The sequence below is a fragment of the Theropithecus gelada genome, chromosome 9 (genome assembly GCF_003255815.1).
Source record: "Theropithecus gelada isolate Dixy chromosome 9, Tgel_1.0, whole genome shotgun sequence".
Classification (NCBI taxonomy): Eukaryota; Metazoa; Chordata; class Mammalia; order Primates; family Cercopithecidae; genus Theropithecus; species Theropithecus gelada.
This window is the reverse complement of record NC_037677.1, coordinates 112,793,461-112,820,590: the sequence shown is the minus strand read 5'-3', so window position 1 is coordinate 112,820,590 and position 27,130 is coordinate 112,793,461. Positions and strand designations below refer to the sequence as shown.

The 27,130-nt window shown below is 43.1% G+C and overlaps 1 protein-coding gene across 4 annotated transcripts in view; it reads left to right on the top strand.

Annotated features, from left to right (window-relative positions):
* GFRA1 (GDNF family receptor alpha 1) overlaps positions 1-27,130 on the top strand; it is a 221,075-nt gene that overhangs the window by 44,051 nt on the left and 149,894 nt on the right. For 2 of the 4 annotated variants that reach the window (XM_025397767.1, XM_025397766.1), the window contains one exon: positions 19,316-19,330. The exons of the other annotated variants lie outside the window; for them this stretch is intronic. In XM_025397767.1, coding sequence (XP_025253552.1) covers positions 19,316-19,330 — 15 coding nt within the window. The remainder of the gene's footprint in view (positions 1-19,315; positions 19,331-27,130) is intronic. 4 annotated transcript variants of the gene reach the window in all.

The window sequence follows — 27,130 nt, the reverse complement described above, 5'->3', positions numbered from 1 at the left end:
TTTGTACGTATGGCCTCTGTCTAATAGTTGCTCAATAAATACTTTCAGAGTTGAAACCAGTCTTGTTTATATTATCGAGAACTCTTCCCTTCACTATCTGGAAAAGCTAGATTTCTACTGAGAATTGACTTGTAACAGCCTTTATATATGTGGGTGTCTTCACTGTAGCATGTTTCCAGGAACTTACGAGGAGCAAATAATTTCCATCTTGGAAAGCCACTCAACATAGTGAGAAGAGCTTGGCCTTTGGCATGAGAGAGACTAATTTGGAATCCAGCTCCTTCATTTGCTATCACTGTGATCTTGAACAAGTTGTCAGCGTCAGTTTCCTCAGCTCTAAAATGAGATAACAGTACTCGTCTTTCAGGGATAGCATAAGAATTACATCAGAAAAATACACAGCAGGTGCTTGGAATAGAGGAGCCACTTAGACCATCAGGATGTATCAGGTATCCTTTTTTTAGGAACCATACTTTAGACGGATTTCCAAGTCCTCAGGTACCCTGTTTCCTTTTTGATGATGCCCTTTGAGTTGATGAGATTAAACACTGTTGAGACCTTCAGAAAGTGGCCAAATGGGTGGGCGATTACACTCTTGAATGGATGCTTTGGTAAAATAGAAAAGGGTAAAAAGAAGCTCCTTGGGAAGCTTGAATCAAAGACACAGCAGGGATTTGCTCAGGTAACAACCCAGGGAAACCCGTGGAGAAGGCAGCTCCCCAAGGTGTGCCTGGTAGGAATATACCACCCTGCAGAGCAGCCTCCTTTCCAACACGACTGCCTGTACCAAGTGAGAGCTGGTTAAAATAAACTATTATCTCATCTGTCAGGTAAAAGGAAGGAGAAGGAGGCCCAGCCATCCCTCCCACCACCCAGCCTTCCATCATTGACTGAGTCCCAACAGTGTAACATATTTGCTTAAAATGTGGATGTATTAGGGGAAGGGCAGCCCTACAGCTGACTGTCCATATGGAAGCATCATAGGTCTGTTTTAACCTTGCAGGGGAGCCACCTCCTCATCTTCATGTGCTCCAAATACCTGTTCTTCACAGAACATCATGCTGCTCCTAAGGAGGGGTGGGAAGGGTTGTACTCTTAGGAATAAGATTCTGGGAACACCACCCTTCCTTTCTCTAATATCTTTCCATCTGAGAAGAGTTCTCTCTGATGCTATTGTTGGCACTGGGTGAGCCCCAGATGAAGGAGGGCTGAGGATTCTGTAGGGCCTCCAAGAACAAACAGAATTTCGATGACCCAGTGCTTTGATGCAATTTGTACTTGCAATTTCAACTTAGACTGGGTCATTCTGTAGAAATACTTGAGTTTTCTTTTGGGTAAAATTGACTAGTTAGTTACGCTGGCTGTTTTTCTGTGTAATCACTTTCCTTGTCACTTGCCCTCATTGCCTGGCCACCCCACTGTTTGGTTGTGTATAACCAGTGTATTAATTTCCTACTGCTTCTGCAACAAATTACCCTAAATGTAGTAGCTTAACCAATACAAATTTATTAGTGTACAGTTTTGTAGGCCACAGATCCAACATGGGTCTTACTGGACTAAACTCGAGGAGTTGGCAGGACTGTGTTACTTTTGGGGGCCCTGATGGAGAATCTGTCTTCTTGCCTTTTCCATTTTCTAGAGGCCACCTGACTTTCTTTTTTTCTTTCTTCCTTTTTTTTTTTTTGAGACAGAGTCTTGGTCTGTCACCAAGGCTGGAGTGCAGTGACACTATCTTGGCTCACTGAAACCTGTATCTCCCAGGTTCAAGAAATTCTCTGCCTCAGCCTCCCGAGCAACTGGGATTACAGGCGCCTGCCACCACGCCTGGCTAATTTTTTGTATTTTTAGTAGAGACAGGGTTTCACCATCTTGGCCAGGCTGGTCTTGAACTCCTGACCTCGTGATCCACCCATCTTGGCCTCCCAAAGTGCTGGGATTACAGGTGTGAGCCACTGCGCCTGGCCCCACCTGCCTTTCTTGACTTGTGGCTTCCCTCCCTGTCTTCAAAGTCAGCAACACAGCATCTCTCTGACCCTTTTTTCACCATTATAACTCTCTGGGGGAAGATTCTCCAACTTTAGGGATTCATGTGATTAGGCTGGGCCCACCTGAATAATACAGGAAAACATCCTCATCTCCAGATCCTTAATGTAATCATATCTGCAAAGTCTCATTTGCCATGTAAAGTAACCTCTTCACAGATTCCAGGGATTAGAACATGAGCATCTTGGGCAGGGGGCATTGGTCTGTGCACCATTGCCAGAAATAGAGAGTAGGTTGGACCTCCTGGCCATCTGTTGGAGCAATCCTGGCTGTCTTCCTAGGCATCTCCAGCTGGAAGATGATGAAGACACCTTTAAACTTCTTTATCAGAGGCCTCCAGACTTTTGGTGGTTTGCAATGACATTTTCATCATAATTCCCTTAACTTTCTAAATCACACCATGTGGGCTTGCGAAGCCAGCCAATTGCTTACTGACTACCAGGCCCAGGAGATAATGGGAGTGGTGGGAGGAGAGTGGAAAATGAGGGCTTTGATTACCCAGGCCCTGAACAAGTCCATCTAGAAATAGCCATGTTCCAGCCAGTTCTTTTGAAATGCGAAGTCAGGTACATTTTGTAACAACTGCTATAATTTGAAGATGCCTCAAGCCACAGACTGGCTCCAGAAATGAGCTTTGTTCTTTATAGCACACTTTGCCCAAAACATAGGCACTTTAAAATAACTTGATAGCCTCTAACTGAGGAACATTCCAGAGGGCAGAGACTGTGGTATATTCATCTTTGGATATGCCCAGTACAGAGCTGGTTGCATGGCCCATTCTAAGTGCCAGAACAAGCGTGATGCTTGGTACACTCTCATTTATGAGCACGTGGAGGAAATGGATCTGATGTGACAGGAGATGGAATTAAGCTCTGTTTCCTGGACCCACTTAATCTCTCCTGGACCCACTGTGTGTCCAGAAGAGATTAAGAACTCCTAGATATCTTGTCTCTGTTTCCATAATGCACAGAACAGAGATGAGCCAATGAGACTGCCTTCTACTTCAGTTTACTGGAGATGCTGAACAAAAGTAGATACAGGAATTTAAGATTGTCCCGTTTGAGAAGGCAGGATGCTGGTTTATATAAATCACTCTAATCTTCTATTCCCGCAGCACCCAGCAGGGAATAGTGTTTGTGGAAGGAAATAATGACAATATAGCTCTGTGCTTATTAAAGGCATTAGCTTTGGGATCAGGCAAACTCAAGTTTGAATCATGGCTGTGCCACTTGCCAGCACTATGACTCTGGCCACATTACTTCACCTCTACTTCTTTCTTAACTCCAAAGAGTAAGTTTGAAAAAGGCAGTAAACATAGTTCCTTGGGCATTGGCTGGCTACTGAAGCAACCAGACAGTTTGGTAGGGGTTCTTGGCCCAGCTACTTAATGATAACTATTTGATCCCTAGAGCCCACCACATCTAAGGTCCATTTCTGTTTCCACTCTTTGGGTACAGACATACCTGTGGATTCTTTATAGAGTTCCAGCTGGGCCAGAGGTTTAGAGCTTGCTGCTGTCCTATAGGTCCTATTTGCCATGCCCTGGACATGTGGCTCAAAGAGTAATTTAGAGCAGGGGTTTCCAACCCTGGACAGTAGGAACCGGGCTGCACAGCAGGAGGTGAGTAGCGGGCAAGTGAGTGAAGCTTCCTCTGCATTTACAGCCGCTCCCCATTGCTCACATTACCACCTGAGCTCCATCACCTGTCAGATTAGAGGCAGCATTAGATTCTCATAGGAGGGCAAACCCTTTTGTGAACTGCACATGAGAGGGATCCATGTTGTATGCTCCTTATGAGAATCTAATACCTGATGATCTGTCACTCTCTCCTGTCACTCCCAGGTAGGACCCACTAGTTGCAGGAAAACAAGGTCAGGGCTCCCACTGGTTCTATAATACATTATGGTGAGTTGTATAATTATTTCATTATATATTACAATGTAGTAATAATAGGAATAAAATGCACAATAAATGTAATGCACTATGTCATCCAGAACCACTCCTCACACACACTCACATACACCCCCTGCCTGTGGAAAAACTGTCTTCCATGAAACCAGTCCCTGGTGCCAAAAAGGTCTGGGACCGCTGATCTAGAGAAGGAGAAGCAGAAGCCGCTCTGAACAATACAGAGCTTACAAATGTGGAGCTAAGCGGGGAAGCCCTCACGGTGACACGCAAGGCCCCTTCTCGATGAAATCCCTTTTAGAAGAACTTTCCTTTCTGTGAATAGTGGTCTGTCATCTCGGCCTCATCTTTCATCATTTTCAAAAGGCAACCCTTTGATCATGACTCTTCGAGGGTGCAGTTGACGTTTTCTGGGCCTGGCTTATTTGGGAAACATTTGTGCTTTGTAAAGACTTGGGGCATGCCAGTATTTAAAAGGCCATACCAACCATCTTCCACCCTAGTTCAAGGATCCAGTTGGCAGAGGGCAGCAAACAAGAGACCGTTTGTGCCTCCGTAATCACAGAGCAGAGGGCATTTTATAACTGCTGAGTGGACTTCAAAGTTAATTACCACTGAGAAGTCTGAATAAAATACCCCTCCAAAACCTTGGAGATCAAGAAAATTTCATTTCTTTATTTATTTTTAAAAATCAGTACTAGATCTGAACATTAAAGATCAGTACTAGACCAGCACTGTCCAATAGAAATGTAATGTGAGCCACATCTGTAATTGAACATTTTCCAGTACCACGTTCAAAACATAGCAACAGCACAGGTGAAATTAATTTTAATGATAATATTTAATTTCGGGCAGGTGCAGTGACTCACACCTGTAATCCCAGCACTTTGGGAGGCTGAGGCAGGTGGATCACTTGAAGCCAGGAGTTTGAGACCAGGCTGGCCAACATGGTGACCCATTTCTACTAAAAATACAAAATAGGCCGGGTGTGGTGGTGGGCGCCTGTAGTCCCAGCTACTGGGGAGGCTGAGGCAGGAGAACCACTTGAACTCAGGAGGCAGAGGCTGCAGGGAGCCGAGATCACACCGCTGCATTCCAGCCTGGACAACAGAGCAAGGCTCCATCTCAAAAAAATAAAATAAAATAAATAAAAAATTTCACCCAGATCATTTAAAGTATCATTTTCCTTTTTTTTTTTTTTTTTTTGAGACGGACTCTTGCTCTGTCACCAGGCTGAGTACAGTGGCGTGATCTTGGCTCACTGCAACCTCCCCCTCCTGGGTTCAAGCAGTTCTCCTGCCTCAGCCTCCTGAGTAGTGGGGACTATAAGCGCACACCACCACGCCCAGCTACTTTTTGTGTTTTTAGTAGAGACAGTGTTTCACCATGTTGGCCAGGATGGTCTCAATCTCATGACCTCATGATCCGCCTGCCTCGGCCTCCCAAAGTGCTGGGATTACAGGCATGAGCCACCACGCCTGGCCCCGAAATATCATTTTAGCATGTAATTTAATATGAAAAAATTATGAACAAGCAATTTTACCTTTTTTGGTGACCCAAGTTTTGAAATCTGGTGTCGGAGTTTTACTTAGATCATATTACAATTCCCACTCACCACTTTTCAAGGGCTGAGTGGGCACATGTGGCTGGGGGCTACTGTATTGAACAGCATAGATGTCCGTAGAGGCACCAGGTTGTGACCCCTGAGGAGAGGAGATGCTGTCTTTCATCTGAGCATAGTTTTCTCTAGCTATAGTGTCTAGCATCTGAGTGTGGTTCTTCAGATGTGTTCATAGGATGAAGAGCTGGATGCATTTGTGAGACTGGCTTGCCTAGCTGTATTTAAAGTGTACAGTTAAATGGATTTTAGTATATTCAGAGTTTTCTATTCAGCATACAGTCAATTGTGGAGTGTTTTCTTTACCTCCTTAAAAATCTGGCACATCCTTAGCTGTCACCCCCTGATCCCCTCCACCTCTAGGCAACCGTTACTCTATTTTCTGTCTCTTGATTTACCAATTCTGAATATTTCTTATAAGTGGAACCATACAATACGTGGTCTTTGTGTCTGGCTTCTTTCACTTAGGATCATGCTTTCAAGGTTCATCCATGTTGTAGCACGTATCAATACTTCATGTCTTCTCGTTGTCAAATATTATTTCATTGTGTGGATGTGCTACATTTTATTTATCCATTTGTCAGTTGATGGAAATTTGTATTATTTCCACTTTTTGGTTATTATGGCTAATGCTTCTATGAACTCTTGTGTACAGATTTTTGCACGGACATGTTTTCATTTCTCTCGTATATACCCAGGAGTGGAATTGCTGGATCATATGATAAACTCTATTCGTAACTATTTGAGGACCTGCCAGACTATTTTCCAAAGTGGCTGTACCATTTGACATTCCCATCAGCAGTGTATGTGCTTCCAGTTTCTCTACATAATCACCAGCACTTGTTATTATCTTTTTGAGTATAGCCATCTCTTCGTTTGTGCTGCTATAACAAACTACCAAGGCTGGGTAATTTATAAAGAACAGAATCCCTGTTCTTTCAGTTCTGGAGGCTGAGAAGTCCAAGATCGAGGCGCCAGCATGTCCGATTGCCTAGTGAGGAATGCTGTTTCCAAGATGGCGCCTTGCTGCCATATTCTCTTGAGGGAAGGAACGCTGTGTCAACTGTGATGCTTGAAGAAGTATATGTATAAAGGACAATTAACATTTTTTAAGCTCTGTAAGATGCTGGAATCCCTTTTTATTTTCAGGGAATTTCTGGCAAGCCTGCCACCTAAATTCTTCATGAAAATGACATTTACATTTCATGATTGTGTTGAGCCAGTGAATGATATCATACAGATTTAGAAGAATCTTAAACTGCCAAATGAACTTTCCCTTCTGTTTTGCAGAGGCACTCAGTGGGGTATGAGCTGTGGTGATCACATTTACTGCTTGCTGACTGTTCTTCACAAGGAGGGAAACGTTTTTGCTGGTGGTCCTCCCTGTGTGCAGCTGCAGAGGTTTTTGCAAGGTGTTCTCAGCTCTCTGGTTACTCTCCATTTCTGAAATGTTTGGCTTCAATGTAGAGGAGCCCAGCCCAGTATGCAGTCCTGCCACGCACAGTCATGACATGGGACGAGGAAGAGGGAGGAGCCACATAGGCTACCTCAGCCTGTAAGTGGGTGACTCTAGAAAATGTACTACCTTCTGGCAGAAAGGCCTGTGCTCTGAAAGATTCGTGAAATACCTGTAGTTTACATTTAATTACCTGCTTACAACTACTTCTGAAAAATACTAGCACTTATGTGATATAGAGTGTAGGGTAATATGTCTGGTTTTAGTGTTTGTTCACATGGTAAACATTGATCCTGCTTCCAGAGAAGCAAATATGACTAGGAGAATATGAATGTTCTATTGCTAGAGATGTTCTCTCACATTTTTTTCCTGGATGACATCATTCCATGCGGGGGGGCTAGTAGGCAGAGGGAGTAGGCTGTGATATTTTGCTGCACACCTCTGATTTTTTATTTTTGAGTTTTAGAATCCAGGTAAGTATAGTCATTCCTCGGTATCCACAGGAGATTGATTCCTGGACCCCTTATATAAAATGGTGTGGGATTTGCATTTAATTACTTGAGTATGCGCATCCTTCTGTATACAGGTAATTTAAACTGTAGGTTACCTGTAATACATGATACAATATAAATCCTATATAAATGTTGTTATACTTTATTGTTTTAGTTTGTATTATTTTTTATTGTAGTATCATTAATTTTACTTTTTATTTTTTCAAATATTTTCAATCAATGGTTGGTTGAATCTGTGGATGCAAAACCTGTGGATATGGAGGTCTGACTGTATATTTTATTCATCGCGACAAGCGCAGTTGCCAGCATGCCAAAGAATTTGGTTGATCTTGATGATATCCTGCAACTTGATTTCTTATAAATCTCTGTCTAATTGCCTGCTTCTGTGAAGTGCCTTCTATGTGTCAGGCACTGTGTGAAGTCTTTATTAACTTGATTTCCTGCAATCTTCACAACAGCCCCATATCACTGTTGCCCCACTGTATCAGATGGAGATGTTGAGGCTTAGAACAGAAAGATTACTTTCCCAGTGGCAGATCCAGGGTCAAAATACAATCCCTGACCGGGCACGGTGTTTCATGCCTGTAATCCCAGCACTTTGGGAGCCTCAGGGGGGCGGATCACCTGAGGTCAGGAGTTCGTGACCAGCCTGGCCAACATGGCAAAACCCCCTCTCTACTAAAAATAGAAAAATTAGCTGGACATGGTGGTGGGCACCTGTAATCTCAGCTACTTTGGGGGCGGAGGCAGGAGAATAGCTTGAATCTGGAAGAGGGAGGTTGCAGTGAGCCGAGATCATGCCACTGCACTCCAGCCTGGGTGACAGGGCAAAAAAAAAAAAAAAAAGAAGAAGAAGAAAAGAAAGCCCTCCGGCTGCTGCACTCATATGTGCATTGCCTGCACTGCATTACCTCCCGCCTGGCTCTTTCCCCTTCTACCACCTCTCACACCCTCCTTTTCGTAAACCCAAGTAGGATGGCCCTGGGTCAGGGCAGCTGCATAGATCTTTGTAGCTCGGTCATATTTCCTTGTATCGTATTGTTCTCTTCTTCCTCACTCTCTTCTTGGAATTCTCATTTTTTAGTCCAGGGAGACATCCTTTCCCCATGTCCTTACCTTACCTTAGCAATCGCCATAAACCTATTGAAACAGTTGCAATCTTTTAGGAAGAGAATTTGTAAAGTTTTAAAAAGGTAAATGTGTATCTAGGCAGTTTCTGCAATTGGACCCGAAATCCACAGAGAATAAAGTTACAGAAAAAAAAATGTGGCTGGGGATCTAGAAACATGGGGATTATTGTATTAAAAGTATTATGAACACAGGCCAGGTGTAGTGATTCACGCCTGTAATCCCAGCACTTTGGGAGGCCAGGGTGGGCAGATCACCTGAGGTCAGGAGTGTGAGACCAGCCTGGCCAACATAGTGAAACCACATTTCTGCTAAAAACAAAAATTAGCTGGGCGTGGTGGTACATGCCTGTAATGCCAGTTACTTGGGAGGTTGAGGCATGAGAATTTCTTGAACCTGGGAGACAGAGGTTGCAGTGAGCCGAGGTCACACCCCTGCATTCCAGCCTAGGCAACAGAATGAGACTCTGTCTTTAAAAAAAAAGGTATTGGGCAACCCGCTCGGGTCCCCTTCCATGCTGCGGAAGTTTTGTCCTTTTGCTCTTCATAATAAATCTTGCTGCTGCTCACTCTGGTTCCGCATCTTCTTAAAAAAAAAAAAAAAGGTATTATGAACATGAATTCTCTTCTCTGCTTAGGGTGTCTTAGAAGGGATGAGGCGTATTTATTTGTTCCTTCTTCCTTCCACACATCTATCAATGGTGTCTTCATTGAGAGACAGTGTAGCAAAGTGGTTAAGAGTTTGGATTCTGAAGCCAGACTGCTTGAGTTGAATTCCAGCTCACTTGCTTCCCTTTGACCTTTGGCAACTTTAGTTAACCTTTGTGGACCTGTGTGTGTGTGTGGTTTTTTTTTTTTTTGTTTTGAGACAGAGTCTCACTCTGTCGCCCAGGCTGGAGTGCAGTGGCTTGGTCTCGGCTTACTGCAAGCTCCGCCTCCCGGGTTCACGCCATTCTCCTGCCTCAGCCTCCTGAGTAGCTGGGACTACAGGCACCTGCCACCATGCCCGGCTAATTTTTTTGCATTTTTTTTAGTACAGACGGGATTTCACTGTGTTAGCCAGGATGGTCTTGATCTCCTGACCTCGTGATCTGCCCGCGTTGGCCTCCCAAAGTGCTGGGATTACAGGCATGAGCCACTGCGCCCGGCCAGGCCTGTGTTTCTTTATCTGTAAAATGAGGATAATGAGAATAGCTACCTTTTAGGGTGATTGAGAGGATTCAGGCAGTCTATGTAAACTACTTAAAATAGTGCCTGATGTACAGAAAACTCTGAAAACATATTAGTTATTATTAATGTTAATATGGACTTTTATGCTCTAATATTCTGCCCTGGGCTTTGGGACTACAATGGACAGAATGTCCCTGACATCATGGTCCTTTCAGCTTAGTTGGAGAGAAAGAGAAAGAAAATAACAGGTGTATATTAGGGCACCAAGGAGATGTACAGTAGATATGGGAGCATATAGCAGGGAGTTCTAATGAAAGGTCCTGGTAGTGTTCATTATAGAACTTTAGAACTGGAAAAGATTGCAGCTATTTTCTTGTCAGCTGCTCCTTTGAAACCCAGAGTGCTTAAATGATTTAAGTTCATTCAGGTGATTTATAGTAGAGCCAGGCCAGAACCTGTACCCTCCTGAAACTGAGGTCAATCTAGAGTGTATTACGTCATCAAAGCCCCTCCTAGAAATCTTGGGCCCATTTCATGATGATCAGCAACGCTTGATTTCAGAGCAGCTTCTCAGAATTCAAACTTGAATTGTCTCTGGCTCCTGGGAGCTGTCCTGATGGTTATTTGTGCCAAGCATCAGGTAATGATGATAATCATTGTCTTCTGTTTACTTTAAAGTTGTCCATCCTGATAATGATCACCTGGTAAAGAGAGAGATTTAGTTTGCTGGACATTTGTAAACATCCAGTTTGAATTTTGGAAACTGGGTAACCAACCTGATTAAAACCTGGATCACGCAGAGCTGGCTGAGGAATACATGTGGGTAAAATGTATCATTTGACTTGGAAATGGAGATGAAAAAGCATCTTCAGGAAGTGTATGTTGGGTGGGCGGGTTGGGGGATTAAAACCTCATTCAAGCAGGTAATAGAACCTTAAAGGTTTCAGATGGCTTATAATTTATCTGTAATGGGAAAAATACTTTACCACTGAGATAATATCTTGGAATAAATTTGAAATCACAGGCTGTATTATGGATGTGTTTGTGGATGTATGTGAATTGCAAAGAATGAAATTTTTTTGTGAATGTAATTTAGCATGCGTAAGATGACAAATAAGCTATATGCAGTAAGAGTCCATTTGATACAATGTGTGTAATTTTAAACTTAAAATCGTCATGCTTTGGAACTGGAAGGGACCTTAGAGATCATCTAGTAGGAATCATTTTGCAAATAGAAGGAATCCCAGGGAAGGTGAGTGGCTTTGCCTGCACTGCAAACTAGAATCCAGATGTTTAGACAACTGCATTTGGAGACTTTTTACAATGTAAAGCTTGATATCCAGGGGCTCACTTTTAGTATTTTACTAGTATTAGTTTTATGTCATTGCTAATCACAGCTATAATGTCATTTCTTCTGGAAGATGGGCCATCTCTTCAGCCCTTTGCATATATGGATACTTAATACAAATACTTTTTGTGACTCCTAATTAATACTCCAATTAATATCCAATGATAGAAGTTTAGGAAAATTGAAGCAATGTTACTTGTCAACTTCTTTTGTTTAGGCTTTTAATGTGGCTTCTTCTGATTTCTCAGCTGATTCAAAAGAATTCAGAGGAGGTCATGTGTGCTGCTCTTTTCATAGGAAAACACTGGTTGCTAGAGGGATCAATTTTAACATAGTTTCATATCATAGAGATTTTAATAATGCAGTCTAAAATATTTGTACATGAATTCATTAAGCCCAGATTAGTCTTATTATAATTACTCAAAAAGTAATTCAATTTAAGAGAAAACATTTTAAATGGATATAAAATACACTGTGAGCTGGGAAGCCATACTGTTCTACTTTATCAGCTCTATAAAGTACTAGCAGACTCGAACATAACTTTCATAGTATACAGAATGCAATCATAAAAAGTATTATTCCTAAATCTATTTTTTTATGTTCTTTCAGTAGTTAAGAGCTTTATTCCTCTGTGCTAGGAATGAGATACACTAGGGATAGAATGTCGTAAACATGGTAGGGGCTCACCAGCTCGTGTCTCTTGCACTGCCTTTCCAAGTCAGCGCAGGTTGATGGGTTACAAGCACACAGCCCAAGATTGATGTTGGTAGTACATTCCCTAGTAAATGTAGCAGGAAGATTCTTTGAGGCTTTTTAAAAAAATTTTTTTCTTATCCACAAATAAAAGACATTTACTGAGCACTCTGTGCCTTCAGAGGTACAACGGTGACAGGCAAAGTATTGGTCTTCATTTCTAATATGATAAAAGGTGAAGGGAGGCCAGAAGCAAGGAAAACGAGAGAACTTTCTCCAGCCTACATCCAAAACCAGGTAGAGAAGAAAAGGCAGAGTGAGATAAAAGATCTTGCAGCATTAAAGAGTGGTTGTCATTTTTGGCTTAGAGAGCTGGAGATGCGGAGCGAGGCCTTCCGGTTAGTCCTTAAAGCTATTACGAAGGCTCACTGGGGCTCTGTTCAGTTTGAGCAACCTTAGTGTGCCTGGAGGAAGCAGGAGGGTCATGAATATTGGCCGTGTGGCTACATGGTTGCCTGAGCTGTCTGGCTTTGGAGACACGGAAAACTAATCACAGCCCCTATGTGGTGCCACTGAGGCTGAGCGGGGACTCTGGAGGAGCTCTGGACTCTGGCCATGCTCTGGGAGAGACAGACCTGCACCTGGGCAGGAAGGGGCTCTGCTTCAGTGGTTTGCTGTGCTCAAACTTTATTTAATAAAACAATGGAACCCTTTTCTCAGGCAAATTCTCCAATGAACCCCATTATAGGGAACAGAACAGCTCTCTCTGAGTGCCGCCAATTCAGCTGCCCCCATACAGTTCCTACCTCTTTTGACCCTTACCCACCAGGGAGTGTGGCTTGAGATGCTGATCAAAGCCCGGGACAGGGCTAGCTGAGCCCCCTAAATGGTGTCTTGAGAAACAAAGACCGGTCCAGAGGAGATGGGTAATGTTAAAGGAATGAGTGGTACCCAAAACAAAGGTCAGGCCTTGGGTTTCTGGCCCCTCTGGGTTCTAACCACAACTCCTTAGATTGCTGGTGTTTGAAGGTAGGATGTCATTGGATCACTGATGTCAAGGCTTAAAAATAATTCATTCATAGGTAATATCTGAGAGTTGATTTGGGGCTTCTGAATGGTGTATAGCTACAGGATGACAAGAAGGAATTAGAAGGATTATTTTATTTTCATGAATTTTCCTCTCATGATTCCCTTACAGTCCTATGCAAGTCACAGAGGTTTTTCAAATAGTAGACAACCAATAAATGTTTTTTGAATAATAATACTATAATTTATAGAAGACTTTCTGGGTGCCAGTCATCGTGTTCTCTTATAGGCAATCTCTCATTCAGTCTCCATGGCAAATTTTGTCTCCACAAAAATTACCTATCATTACTGGCATGTTGCTGATGAAAAAATCAAGGCTTGAGGAGACAAAATAATTTGCCCAAGATCGCACAGGCGAACATAGGACCAGCTCTGACATCAGAACCTGAATTTTTATGACCCTGTTTCTATTGCTTATTATTATAACATTGACTTTCACCTATTGAACATGCAGCATACACCAGCCACCATGTGCTAAGTGCTTTACATATACGCTTTTGACTGTCCTCCTAGGCATTCTGCAAGATACATTTTATTATCCTCATTGTACAAGTGAGGAAATGAAGACTCATAGAGTTTAAATAGCTAGTCCAGTGTGGCTAGGATGCTGACCTTTTCCAGGATTGAACGAATATTATTTGACTACAAAGTACTTGTGCTCTGTGCTGATTAAATTATCCCACTTGATCCTCATGATATTCCTATGGTAGGGAAAAAGCTCTTCGCTACTGTTGCCATTTTATAGATAGCAATGTAAGCTACAACATGTTCAGTGATTACTCCGGGTGTCCATTTGGTAAGGGGTTGGGACTTGATCCCAGATCATTGAGATCCAGTGGCCATAATCCTGTGGTGCCACAGCACTGGATCAAATAAGGACTCATCCTGTCACCTTTGGAGAGCCCACCTGCAGGTTTGGACCTGAGCTTTGTCAATTGAAAACAGAAGTTCCCTGGAGTGCCACGGGTACTCAACAAGTAGGGAGGCATTGATGGGCCCCACTTTTCAACATAAAAAGAAAAAATTCACTCCATTCGCAGAGATTTGCAGAAGAAATGTACCGACTGAATTCTCATTTCTCTTCGTGTCTATGTACAGAGCTTGCTGGATTTTTAAACTTGGTGAGGGCGGCAGCGCAGCCGATTGTGAAACTGACTTTGGTTAATGGTGAACTGACTCCATCAAGAAAGCCGCATTCATTCCAGCTGTTTCCTTCCTCAGCCCTGGTTAGTTGGGTCCCAGTAAAATTCGCAGCGCTTTACTGTAAAAGCACTTGTACTTGAAAGAGAATTTTCTTTCTGTAGCTCAAACCACAGGAGGACTTGCAAGACAGCTGTCTCCCCAGGTGAAACTTCTTAAATGGGAGTTAAGTGCATGCATTTCAAGAAACTAAACTCCCTTCATCTATAATTTAACCTAGAAAAGAAAGCAAAATTGAGAGAGTAGTATGATTACATTGCTTGAGAACTAGTAACTTTACCTCCCCCAGTTTTATGGAAGTCATGCTCGGTTTCACTGTTTGCCATACCTTTAATACTGTGGGGTGTGGGCTAAGTGTGATATTGTAATAATAGTGAGAGTTTCTCTAACCATAGTTATGGACTATGGATTGAAATAGTAAATTATTCCTGGCAGACTGAATGGGCAATAAGACTGCCATCCAGTTCTCCTCATAAAGCAATAGATAAATAAAGCAGAGCCAACTCACTTAACCTGCGTGGCTCTGTGCACTGCTAATTATTAACCCAGGCGCAAGAGAGGGGTTCACCCGGAGTGTAGTTAAGTCATTTTTAATCGAGGTAAACACTAGTCATGTGGATGAGTAGCACTCAAGAAAGTTTTAATCAGCAACATTTAGGAATCACCCAGCCTAATTGCCATAACTTATTAATAATAATAAATAATCGCGTCTTTTTATGGCCCCTGTCTCTGGAGGACTCAGTGCATTAAAGATCTCTAGGGTGTGAATCTCTTAGTAGCTGTGGGGGAAGGGGCAAGTATCCTTGATGCTCATTCCTAACTGAAGACATTGGACAGCAGGGCTAAGAAAGGCAATCTGAGTTCCTTCTTTCTTATTTTCTTCCTCCCACATCTGAATCACCAACTTATACACACCCTTTCTTCTATCTATAGGACCAGAATGGCTCCAGGGGCTAGTGGGGCTGGGGAGGCGGGGCAGGCGGAAGAACAGGCTTTCCTTTGTCCACGTGAATGATTGGGGTTGGGGTTTTCTCCCTTGGGAAGTGAGTAAGAGCAGAGCTTTGTCTGAAGGAGTTCATTTCCTCTGTACCAGTGTCCCTGGTGTCCTTTGGGCTCAACCTGATTCTGGCTAGAGCAGCCGTGGCAATTCCCCACTCCATACTGGCGTGATTTCCAACTCCTGCAAGAGCAGAAAAGATGGTCCTGAGTCTTATTCTCAGAGTAATTCCCCACAGCAACGGATGGAATGGGAAAACATTTGTCGTATATCTAACTTTACCTTCTCACCACCATGATAGGGGTATTAGAATATGCCTGGGTTTTCAACAAGGAAACTCGCGCTCAGCAAGTGTAATGGATGGACTGCTGACTTTGTGGTTGGTTAGACTGAAAGAAGAATATCACACTCAAATTCGAGGCCTTTTGATTTTTGTAAGTGACTACTCCCTATAGTTTAGGAGATGGGAGTGGTGGACAGGAACACCAGTGTAGCGAATGGTAAGAATATTTCAATGGCTGATATCCTTTGACATCCACAGTTTGGGAGAGGAAGTTAAAATGTAGCTAACAGCACAAAAATCACCACCTTCTCCTTTATTTCCTGTTTGTCTGCCCATGAATCATGTGTGCGTGAGCCAGGATTGCCATTTCATTCTGGAAAAGTGAAATTTTAAAGAAGGTACCGAAACCATTATTATTAGACCAAAAAGATCAATAATAAGAATGGAATGATTTATACCTCAGACAACGAAAGACATAAACTTCGAGTGTTAAGTTCCAAGATAATTCATGTGCAAAATTGTTGCAATATTCATACTAATGTTTATTAAAATTTACAGTTGAATAAAACAGTGCAAAATGTAAACAAAGCTGAAAAAGAGTTTTTGGAAAAATCTAAAATAGCTACCATGAGTTTTTAGAATAGAAAATATGAATAGTTACTCCATGTATATTTGTCTGCTAAAGCGTGAAATATACAATGGAGTTGGACAGAATAAGGTCACTAAATCCCTCCCTGAATTTCCATCCTCCCTGTCCACTGATACTTTTCAGTAATTCAGATCAGTACTGAATTTTGAAGGAAGTGCTCCTTGTCAAAACCACGCAGAGGAGGTTGAGGATTCTGGACGGATGTCGAGACTGAATCCGTATTTCAAACACTAATCTTATTTCACTGATGTTTTCAGGGTTGGAAATTTTTGTCTGTATTCATTAGAGGGGGATGATAAATCTCTAGTTTGTACTTTGCTAATAATAGTCATGAGCTTTTGTGCTTCATTAAGGTTAAATGAATCTCATGTAGTCCTAGCTCAGCCTTTAACTCCATGTGTGATCTGGAGAAAAATCTCTGAATTGTCTGGGACTCAGTTTCCTCATCTGTAAAAGGAGGTTGGATCAGATGAGTGCTAAGACAGACCAGCCCTCTTTCCCTCCCTCGTAGGTGGGAGCTTGCCATGCCCAGGCAGGTAGGATCCACAAAGGTGTTTAAGAGACATTGCTCTTGTCCTCAGGAGCTCATGGTCTATATAAATAACTCATTATAATAAGAGCTATAATTGCAACATGCACAAATTACTCCAGGGGCACAGAAGCGGAAACAGTGAATTCCCTCTCTGTGGGAATAGACTTCACAGTGGCTGTGACATTTGAAGGCTGAGTAGGAGGGCTCCTCCAGGTGTGCTGGCTGGTCAGAGGGTGGGTGGTGCAGACTATGGGTTCCAGGAAGCAAGTGCATGTGAAAGTGGTATATTTAGGGAGCTGCACATGATTCTCACAGTCTCTGGGCAGTGGCATCCCACACACTGCTGGATCAGAATTTGTACTAATGATGAATTTAGGTTAGAGACTACTGTATAGTGTGTATCAATTAGAGCAGAGTCAAGGTTTCCTGTAGTGGCACTGATAGGAGCCATTTAAATCCCAGTTGGCTTTGTTGAGTGTAAAAGAAATGGCGGTGTTTTTGCCAATTCCCTGGGAATTACGAGCCTGCAATCTGTTTTACCTGCACCACAACCACTGGCCTCAGTGTACCCTTGGGAGTATGAACAACTCCCTGTGGGGTCACGTGTGCCCAACTGGAGTGAAAACTGCCACCATAGATCTTCTCTTCTTGCAGGCTGTTAACCTACAAGGTGCGTGTCTCAGCCACACCACTGGTGGACCCTTGGTTCTTTGTGACTATGTAGGAGCTGATGTTTCTGGTATTGACAGAGCAAAATTAGATGTTGATGATATATAGTTTCTACTTAATTTTTAAGATGAAAATAACGTTAGCTTTAAAATTTTGGTTGTAAATGTAAGGCATGTTCATTGCTAAAAATTAATACAGAAATGCTTTAGGTAACCCTAAATTCCATCTCCTGAAAATAATCAATATTTCTGTGACCATTGTCACAGATTTCTCTTCATACAGGTACATAAATGGGCTCAGGATTATATGTGCCATTTTGCTATCTAATATTTTCATTCAAAATAATCAAGGTCTTTAGCCATTTAAAACAGCTGCACAATAATCCATTGTGTGAGATATATTATATTTGGCTTGATTCCTTATTGCCAGACAATCAGGCAATATCCAGTGTCTTGCCAGTATAAACAATGTCATGAGGAACATTCATGTAGATTTCTTTTATATATTTTGTTATTTCATTAGATTAAAGTCCTAGGAGTGGTATTGGTGGGCCAAGGAGTGCATATTTAATCTTTTTTTTATATACTGTCAAACTATCTTCTAGAAGTTTCATTCCTTTTTACAGTCCTACCATCAGAGCAGGAACCGGCTCATGTCTGAGTGGTGCTGTCTGTATCTTTGCTGGTGTTCTTTTGTCTTTAAGTTACTGAGTGAGAAAGCATGAGCAAATGAGAGTACTTTCGGAGTGAGTGGGAGGTGGTATAAGCAGGGTGAACCTGAATCCACGTGGGAGATGTCAAAAAGTACTTGGCATTTGTACATATGTTTATCAAAAGATATGTATGGAAATGTTCATCACAATTCCTAATTTCCAAACGTTGAGAACAACCCAATATCCACCAACAGTCAAGTGGAGAAATAAACTGTAGTATAACCCCACAGTGAAATACCATATGGCAGTGAGAATGAATGAGCTACCACATGCTATGATATGGATGACTCCAAAAGAAGCCAAGAAAAGAATTCATGTTGTATCAGTCCATTTACATAAAATTCAGGCCATTGAATTTCTGGTGGGGTGGTAGTTAGTGACTGCTTGTTTATTTTTTTTAACTAGAGTGTGTGTGTGTGTGCGTGTGTGTGTGTTGAGATGGAATTTCGCTCTTGTTGCCCAGGCTGGAGTGCAATGGCGTGATCTCGGCTCACTGCAACCTCCGCCTCCCGGGTTCAAGTGATTCTCCTGCCTCAGCCTCCTGAATAGCTGGGATTATACGCACCCACCACCACGCCTCGCTAATTTTTGTATTTTTAGTAGAGATGGGGTTTCACCATGTTGGCCATACTGATCTCAAACTCCTGACCTCAGGTGATCCTCCTGCCTCAGCCTCTCACAGTGCTGGGATTACAGGTGTGAGCCACCATGCCTGGCCCTAGATTTGTGTTTCCTGGTGTCAGTGTAATTGGCATTTAGGGTATTTGGTAGCCTCTCAATATTTGCCGGAAAAAATACATTAATTTTTTTTTAACTTTTCTAACAGACTTCGACCATGCTTGTTCCTCTATGGTTTGAATGAGTTACTTAACTTTCTGGAGCCTCAGTTTCCCCATCTATAAAATGAGAACTATAATAAAACTTACTTTATAAGATTGTTGTGAAACTAATATCAATATAAATAATAGCTGCTGATTTTTCTATGTTTACTATGTACTGGGCACGGGTCTAAGCTCTTAAAATGTATGTCATCATTTGTTTAATTTTTCCCATACTTAGATCTATTTTGTGGTTTAGGGAACTGTAAGTCACAGAGTTAGTAAGTGTGAGGCCAGGACTGAAATGCAAGCAGTCTCATTCCAGAGCTTGAGCTCTTAAGCACTGCCTCCTGAATTAAAGGAAATATGCATAGAGTGTTTAGCAAAGTCAGCATATGTTATCATCATACTGTGACTTTCAACATTGTTATTAATATTTTTTCTCCTCTCTTTCTCCCCTCTCCCCTCCCCTATTTTTCTTCTCTCTTGGCAGATGTTTTTCAGCAAGGTAAGTTCGCTGTTTCCTGCCTGCGTTTTCACTGGCTGTGTGCTCTTTGGGGAATATGGGTATGGTCTGTGTGCAGAGGGTTATAGGGCTTCTCATTCTCTATGGACACGTCATGTGGAACCTCAGGGACACCATGAGGACAGTGGCTTAAAGTGCCATCAGCCTCCCTGGGCCTCTGCTGTCCAACCTCTGCTTCTTTCTCTGAACCATGCTTTGGGGTAGGATGTAGACTGGACAGCTGGGCAGGGACACTTGAAGAGGGGTCTGTGGCTGGGCCCTGGAAGGAGGGAGGGATGCTATGGGCGTGGTGAGGACTGAGATTCTGGAGGGGAGTCTGGGGGAAGGCCCCTGTCCGTTGGGGCTCCTGCATCTCTGGGTCAGCTGCTGCTCCCTGTACCAAAGCCAGTGGAGATTCCTTTGCCAAGCAAACATGCCACTGTCGTAGAGGTGTGGCAAAGCCATGGCTGGCTGGCCACCTCATGCCTTTCAACCTCACCAAGTGGGTCTGTGACTGAGATAGTGTCACCCAGGTGAGGGTGTGCAGTGTCGTCTGTTTTACTGGGCAAGGTCATGTGCTCTGAGGAGCTGGAGGTGAAATCCTAACCCCACACTGGCCCATGTTTTAATCCCCACTTAGGATGCAAAGCCATTGTGCTCTGGGGTGCGGCAGGAGACTCATGGATCATGGCCTCCTCGAACCTTCTGGATATATGTCAAGGGGGAATTGCCTTTTTATTCACAGCTTGACACTACGGGGTAAAAGTAGCAGGGTATCACTGTTTGTAGTCAAGCTGGGAAATATGTTGGTAGCACACATCTGCTGTGTCTTTCTGGAATCTGAGGCTGGCTTCGAATAAAAGAGACTGGTTTAAAAATATACCCAGGCATTCCATAAATAGCTTCCAAATAATCTTACAGGCTTGGTATTTTCACAACTGTTATTTCACCCCAAACATGCAGCGTGTGTTATGGAGAATATCTGCTTTCTCTGATAGACGTGCAGTTGTGGATAACAATGAGGGTGCTGTTGTATTGTCTTTTAAGAGTCTGGAGTCATAGACTTACTTTTATAAATAATTCATAAATCTCAACAAGCTGTAAGTAATAAGTTCCATTTGGCTAGAGACTAGAGATGAGCAGAATTGAAAAGGTGTCGTGACTGTGCGTGTAATGAAAGTGCTGCTGTCAGGGCCTGTGGCTGCAGTGAGTTTTCTTCCTTGACAAACTGGGGGGTCAGTGGGGCACTCTGGGCAGATCATTTTTTTTCTGGGAACTAGAATGTAAGCAACCCCACGCCGGATTGCATTTTTCCTCTTGAAACACGGAACATTTGAGTTTGGAAAGGCTTTCTGGAACATGTGTGTTGAGGCTCCTGGAGAATGGGGAGAGGACAGGCCGGTGTCAGATCTGGCTTTTCTATACACAATGGTGAGCGTTCATGGTGGTTGTAATTGGCAGAAAAAAAAATGGCTTACCAGACTGCCTCTGTCAAGTTTGCCTTCTTTTTTAATCAGTCATGCCATTCGATTGATGGGATTTGCCTGCCAGTAACAATGATATGCAGAGCAAAAGTTATAATCATCTACAAATCACCGGCTATGGAGACTTCATAACAACTGCCAGAGATGGAAGCTGCTAGCTACCCATCGCTCTGTGTGTCGGTGGGCAGCAGCTCCCTTATAAGGTATTACTCGGATTTCAAAGGGAAGGAACTGAACTTGCTTTTGTGAATTATTTACACGACTGGGGCCGTATTGGACCATTTCATATGGAGACATTCTCTAAAATAATGGCAAAGAGCTCACCTGCTGGTACCCCCTCCTTACCTTTGTTTCTGGCCATCCTGTTTATGAAAATATTGCTCCGTAAAATGTTCAGCCGGTGACAGTCACATCAGCTCTGTGTCTTACAGGTGGAATCTAAAACCGTGATCTCCACAAGGTCTTCTGTGGTTGAAACTCAGGGCCAGAATTGTACCATTAAGTTGAAATATGGGGATGATGAATTGTGCTAGAAATCCACAAGCAGAAAACGACTTAGCTTCAAATGAACAGATGCCACAGCGTTGTCTGAGGCCCATGCACACAATAGCAACATTGAGTGGCCCTGCCTTCCTGGACACGCCATGGGCATCCAGGCCCTGCTTGCTTTGACGTGGCCAAGGAGTCATGGGCAGTTGGGGGAAACACTGCTTGATAAATGTGTGCTTCTGGCGGTGAGGGAGGGAGGACTCTGCCCAGTGGAGTCCCTGCTTATTTGGGGTGCTGTGCACTGTGGCAGGCAGAAGAGGGAAGCAGGCTTGCAGCTGACAACATCAGACGTTCTCAGAGGAAACAGAAGTTATTTCCTCTGGATTGCATTATCTTATATTTCACTACAGATCAATCTTGTTATAGTAGGTGACAGCACAGCAGTTACTGCTGGGTTTTGCTCTGCTGTATCTGTGGCATGTGCACATGAGAGCGTGCTTCTACCCTGCTCTCATGCCATTTTATAGCTTTTTCTATTCTTTCATCTGTAAATGCCACTTGCTGTGATGTTGAGACCACAGAGTCTGAGGACGGTCAAGGACCAGCAGGCCTGCAGCTGGGCCTTTCTACATACGAGTTCCGGGGCCACGGGGCCATGTTTTCAAGGAGCCTTAATTGACCTACATTCCCTGTTGTCCACAGAGACCTTAGGTGGCTCTCAGGAATTCCAAAGTGCCATAGAATTGCTCTTCACAACTTCAAATGCAATTGAAAATTCTGTATGTGCATGCGTGTCTCGAGTCTTGAGTTTTAGAGCACTTTAATGCCAATCGTTTACTAATGATGAAGTCAGGACCACACAGACACACATGCACGCCTCATTTGAAGTTACTGAAGCACCTTTTGAATGCTCATCCGTTGCCTCAACCTTGATTCTGAAATCGAACAGAAACTGAGCAAGCCGCTTGGAAATCACAGCAGTACCACTCAGCAGAGCATTTTAAAGCGTAAGTGGGCGTAGTATAAAGATTTCACCATTTAGTTAATCCTCCCTGCACTGGCAGCTGAAGTCCCTTAAAGACCCTGAGCCCAGGGAGGCATAACCTTTCCTCCTCCCCTGTTCTCGTCTGGAGCCAGGATCTTGTTAATGGAGAGATTTTTCTTCCGGCTCCAGTAATTTGCGATACCCCTCAAACACAGGGCATGACGTGTTTATTCTGCAGCTGGTACATATGTGCAGGGCACTTTCTGGACCTTGAGAATAAGTGAATAAGACAGCACAGGGTCCTGTTTTCAGAAAACTTATAGTCTAGCTTGAGGGGCATTCTGTAGCCAAGTTTACAAATAAACGTGATAAATTCAAACAGGGATGAATGAAGAAAATATCTCAGGGTGATGTGCTAGTGGCTACCAGGGCCACTGCAGGAGGAGTGGCCAGAGAATGACAAGTAGGGCCAGTTATTGAACTATCTTGGCGAAGGACAGAAGGATTTACAAGGTAGGAACACCCGATGTTCCAAGCTCAGAAGAAAGCCTGGGGTGTGTCTGGAGCTCGGGAGTGATGGAGAAAGTTGTGTGAAATGAACAAGGAGAACAGGGCAGGCATCTGGGGGGCTGAGAGAAAGGGAGTCGGAGATGAGTTTTAAGCAGGAGAATGGCATGATCTTATTCACATTTAAAAATGACCACTCTGGATGCTGTGAAAATGCAAAAAAACAGTACATGAGAAGCACAAATCAGGACCAGGGCTGAGTGCTGAGTGGGAGGCTCTGACTGCCTTGCTTCGTGAGTCTCTGCGCTCTCAAGCGGTGGGAACGGGTAGCCCCATTCCCAGCCAGCTCACCTCTGCTGAGTGCCCACTTTCTGCTCGTTTTGCCTCAAAAGGGTCTTGTGCCCATGACTTACATCTGCTCTCCTTAAAGCTGGCAAATATGCTCAAGACATCATTAAAATATTCCTATATGTATCTTCAGATTTTAAATAGCCACTTTTCTACAATACATACATACATGTGTGTATCATGTATTACATGCATATGAGGTAAAAAAAAAATATATATATATCATATATTTTTTAGCCTCAGCTGAGTATAATGCAGAGGAAAGACACCAATTCCAAGGTCTCCAGGACCATTGGCAACAAAGAAAGGGGTTTTTTTGGGGAGGGCTGTAGCACCACTTGCCCATTTGCCATGGGCAGCTACTCCCCAGCCCTGCAGAGTGAGGCCAGGCAGGAATTTGGACCCATGATGGCCACATAGCCAGGATTTTCAAGAGAAGCAGGAATCTGGAATGGTGTGCCAAACCTTACAATGTTTAAGCTTTTAATTAAAGGTTAAACAAACAAACTGAACTCATCTATGGCCAGAATGGCTTCTGATCTCAGATTGGTGGCTGGTGATTAGGAAACCTCAGTTTTTCTCCAGCAGGGTTGCTGCCTTTGCAGGGAGAGTTTGGGCCAGGTGCTTTGGCCTCTGGCCTCAGTTTTCTTATCTGTAAAATGAGAGAATTGGAGAGATCCTGTTTGTCTTTCTGTAGATGCTCTATCTTGAGAAGTTTTAAGTGGACTTGAGTTAATAGAGTACAGAAATATCCCTTGTGCAGGTTTTGGCTATACACTAGATAACCTGGGTGAAAGCAGAGGCTTACCTCGTGGTGGTGAATTAAGGTTAAAAGAATGTGGTTTCAGAAGTATAACCTGTTCACATGGCCATTTTGAAACATCAGCTCTTTCTCACATGGATACATACTGGAATCCACAATGGACGGCATTGCTTTTATTAATTTGAAGAGAACAATAAATCATACTTTGGTTTCTGGCAGCCAAGCGCCAAGCCTGTTAATTGTTGGGGTGGGCTTGTGGTGACGGGCCCACTGCCATTTATCAGGAGCTTGACTTGAGCTCTTTTGCATATTTCAAACTTACGGGTCAAACTGCTGGGCCTTTGTCTTAGGTTTACTCGCCACTTCTGAAAACCCATCTATTATAAAGGTACAACCCCTCAGCCATGAATTATGCTCCCCCTGATAATGTTTTACATTATGAAAGATTGTTTTCTTTATGAGTGCGGGATTTGAGTGAATAAATGAAATCTGTTGTTATCACTTCCAGGTAAACATTCCCAGTTGTTATGTGATGGCAAACTAGGAAATGAGAAAAATGCATGAGCACTTTTATGGTGGAAAGTGGTTGGTTCCCCAGTCACACTCCTCTGTGCAAATGTTTCAGTAGAATCAGTAGAATATTCGAAGTCATGTAGGAAATGCATCCATCTTTCCGGCACAAACGGAACAACATTACCATTTAATTTTGCATAGATTCACTTTGTGTGTGTGTGTGTGTGTGTGATGTATGAGGAAAATGATAACCGGATTTAAACAATCACATTCTCTGAGATGTTGTATCACATTCCATGGGGGCTGTGTGAGGCTGCCTCTTCCCTGCCAGGTGACCAGGGGGTGGAGCTTTCCTTGTCGCAGATTCGTTGTGTGCCCATTGCCATCCGAGGGCATAAGTTTGGGGTGAGGTTTTAGAGGGTCTCCTACCACTAACTTGTCTTCCAAAATTCCTAATCAGGAAAGAAGGGAACTTTTAGATTTTTTAGTTGAGGTGGTGTCTATAAAAGAAGAGCAGTTTGTCCTTTAAAAAAAAAAATACACACACACACACACACACACACACACACGCATACATATATATGTGTATATATATATTTTTCCCGAGATGAAGTTTAGTTCTGTCGCCAGGCTGGAGTGCAGTGGTGTGATCTTGGCTCACTGCAACCTCTGCCTCCCAGGTTCAAGCGATTCTCCTGCTTCAGCCTCTGGAGTAGCTGGGATGACAGGCACGTGCCGCTACGCCCAGCTATTTTTGTATTTTTACTAGAGATGGGTTTCGCCTTGTTGGCGAGATGGTCTTGATCTCCTGACTTTGTGATCCACCCACCTTGGCCTCCTAAAGTGATGGGATTACAGGTGTGAGTCACCGTGCCTAGCCCCTTTTAAAATTTTTATTGGGATAATAATAATGCTAGTATTTGTGTGCCCCTGTATTCCAGACATTGAGCTAAGTATTTTGCACACATTTCCTCACTGAATCTACCCCCAAACTTTGTAAGGTACGGTCATGTGCTGCATAACAATAGTTCTGTCAATGACAGCCTAAATGATGGTGGTCCCATAAGATTATAATATTGGATTTTTGCTATGCCTTTTCTATGTTTATGTATACTTAGATTCTTACCATTGTGTTACAATTGCCTGCAATATTCAGTGTAGTAACATGCTGTACAGGTATGTAGTCTAGGAGCAATACACTATACCATATAGCCTCGGCGTGGAGTAGGCAACACATCCTAGGTTTGTATAGGTATACTCTGACATTTGCACAAATGAGGTCATTACCTGATGAGGCATTTCTCAGATCATATCCCCATCATTAGGTGACACATGATTATAGTTTTAACTGATAATCCAGTTTCACAGAGGAGAAAACAAAGGCACAGTATAGAATTGACCTAATGATGGTTAGAGAACTAGTGAGTGGCAGAGCCAGGATTAATATTTTTTTTTCTTTTTTTTTTTTTTTTGAGATGGAGTCTCGCTGTGCCACCCAGGCTAGGGTGCAGTGGTGCCATCTCGGCTCACTGCAAGCTCCACCTCCCGGGTTCATGCCATTCTCCTGCCTCAGCCGCCCGAGTCGCTGGGACTACAGGCGCACGCCACCATGCCTGGCTAATTATTTGTATTTTTAGTAGAGACGGGGTTTCACTGTGTTAGCCAGGATGGTCTCGATCTCCTGACCTCATGATCTGTCCGCCTTGGCCTCCCAAAGTGCTGGGATTACAGGCGTGGGCGACCGCGCCCGGCCAGGATTATTTTTTAATTGTTAGACTTTATTTCTTAGAAAAGCTTGAAAGATATAAAAAATTATAAAGATAGTACGGTGTGTTTTCATATACCCGGTACTCAGTTTCCCCTCTCATTAGCATCTTACGTTTGTCTGGTGTATTTGTTCAAATACAGATACTTTATTACTAAGGTCCATAGTTTATTTGGCTCCTCTGAGTTTTTTATTCTAATATCCTTTTTTCTATTCTGAAATCCCATCCAGGATCCCACCATCACATTTAGTTATCATGTCTCCTTAGGTTCCTCTTGACTGTGACAGTGTCTTAGTCCCTTCCTGCTGCTATAACAAAATCCCTAGTAGACTGGATAATTTATAAACAACAGAAATGTATTACTCACAGCTCTGGAGGCTGGGAAGTTCAAGATTAAGGTGCCTAGTGAGGGCTTGTTCTCCGCTTCATGGATGGCACCTTCTAGCTGTGTCCTCACATGGCAAAAGGGCAAAATGGTGGCCCCAAACCTCTTTTAAAGGGCACTAATCCCATTTGTGAGGGCAGAGCCCTTATACCTCATCAACTCCTAAAAACCCCTCCTATTAATACTATCACACTAGGGATTAACTTTCAACATGTGAAAGGGGTAGGAGGAGCCTAACATTCAGACCGCAGTAGACAGTTTCTTAGACATTCCTTGATTTTGAATGACCTTGAGAGTTTTAAGGAGTACTGGTCAGGTATATTGTAGATGCCCTCTCTTGGAATTTGTCCAATTTTTTTTTTTTTTTTTTTTTTTTTAAGAGACAACGTCTCACTCTGTTGTCCAGGCTGGAGTGCAGTGGTGCAACCATAGCTCACTGCAACCTTCAACTCCTGGGCTCAAGTGATCCTCCTGCCTCAGCCTGCTGAGTAGCTGGGACTACAGGCATGCACCACCATGCCTGGCTAAATTTTAAACACTTTTTTTGTAGAGACAGAGGTCTC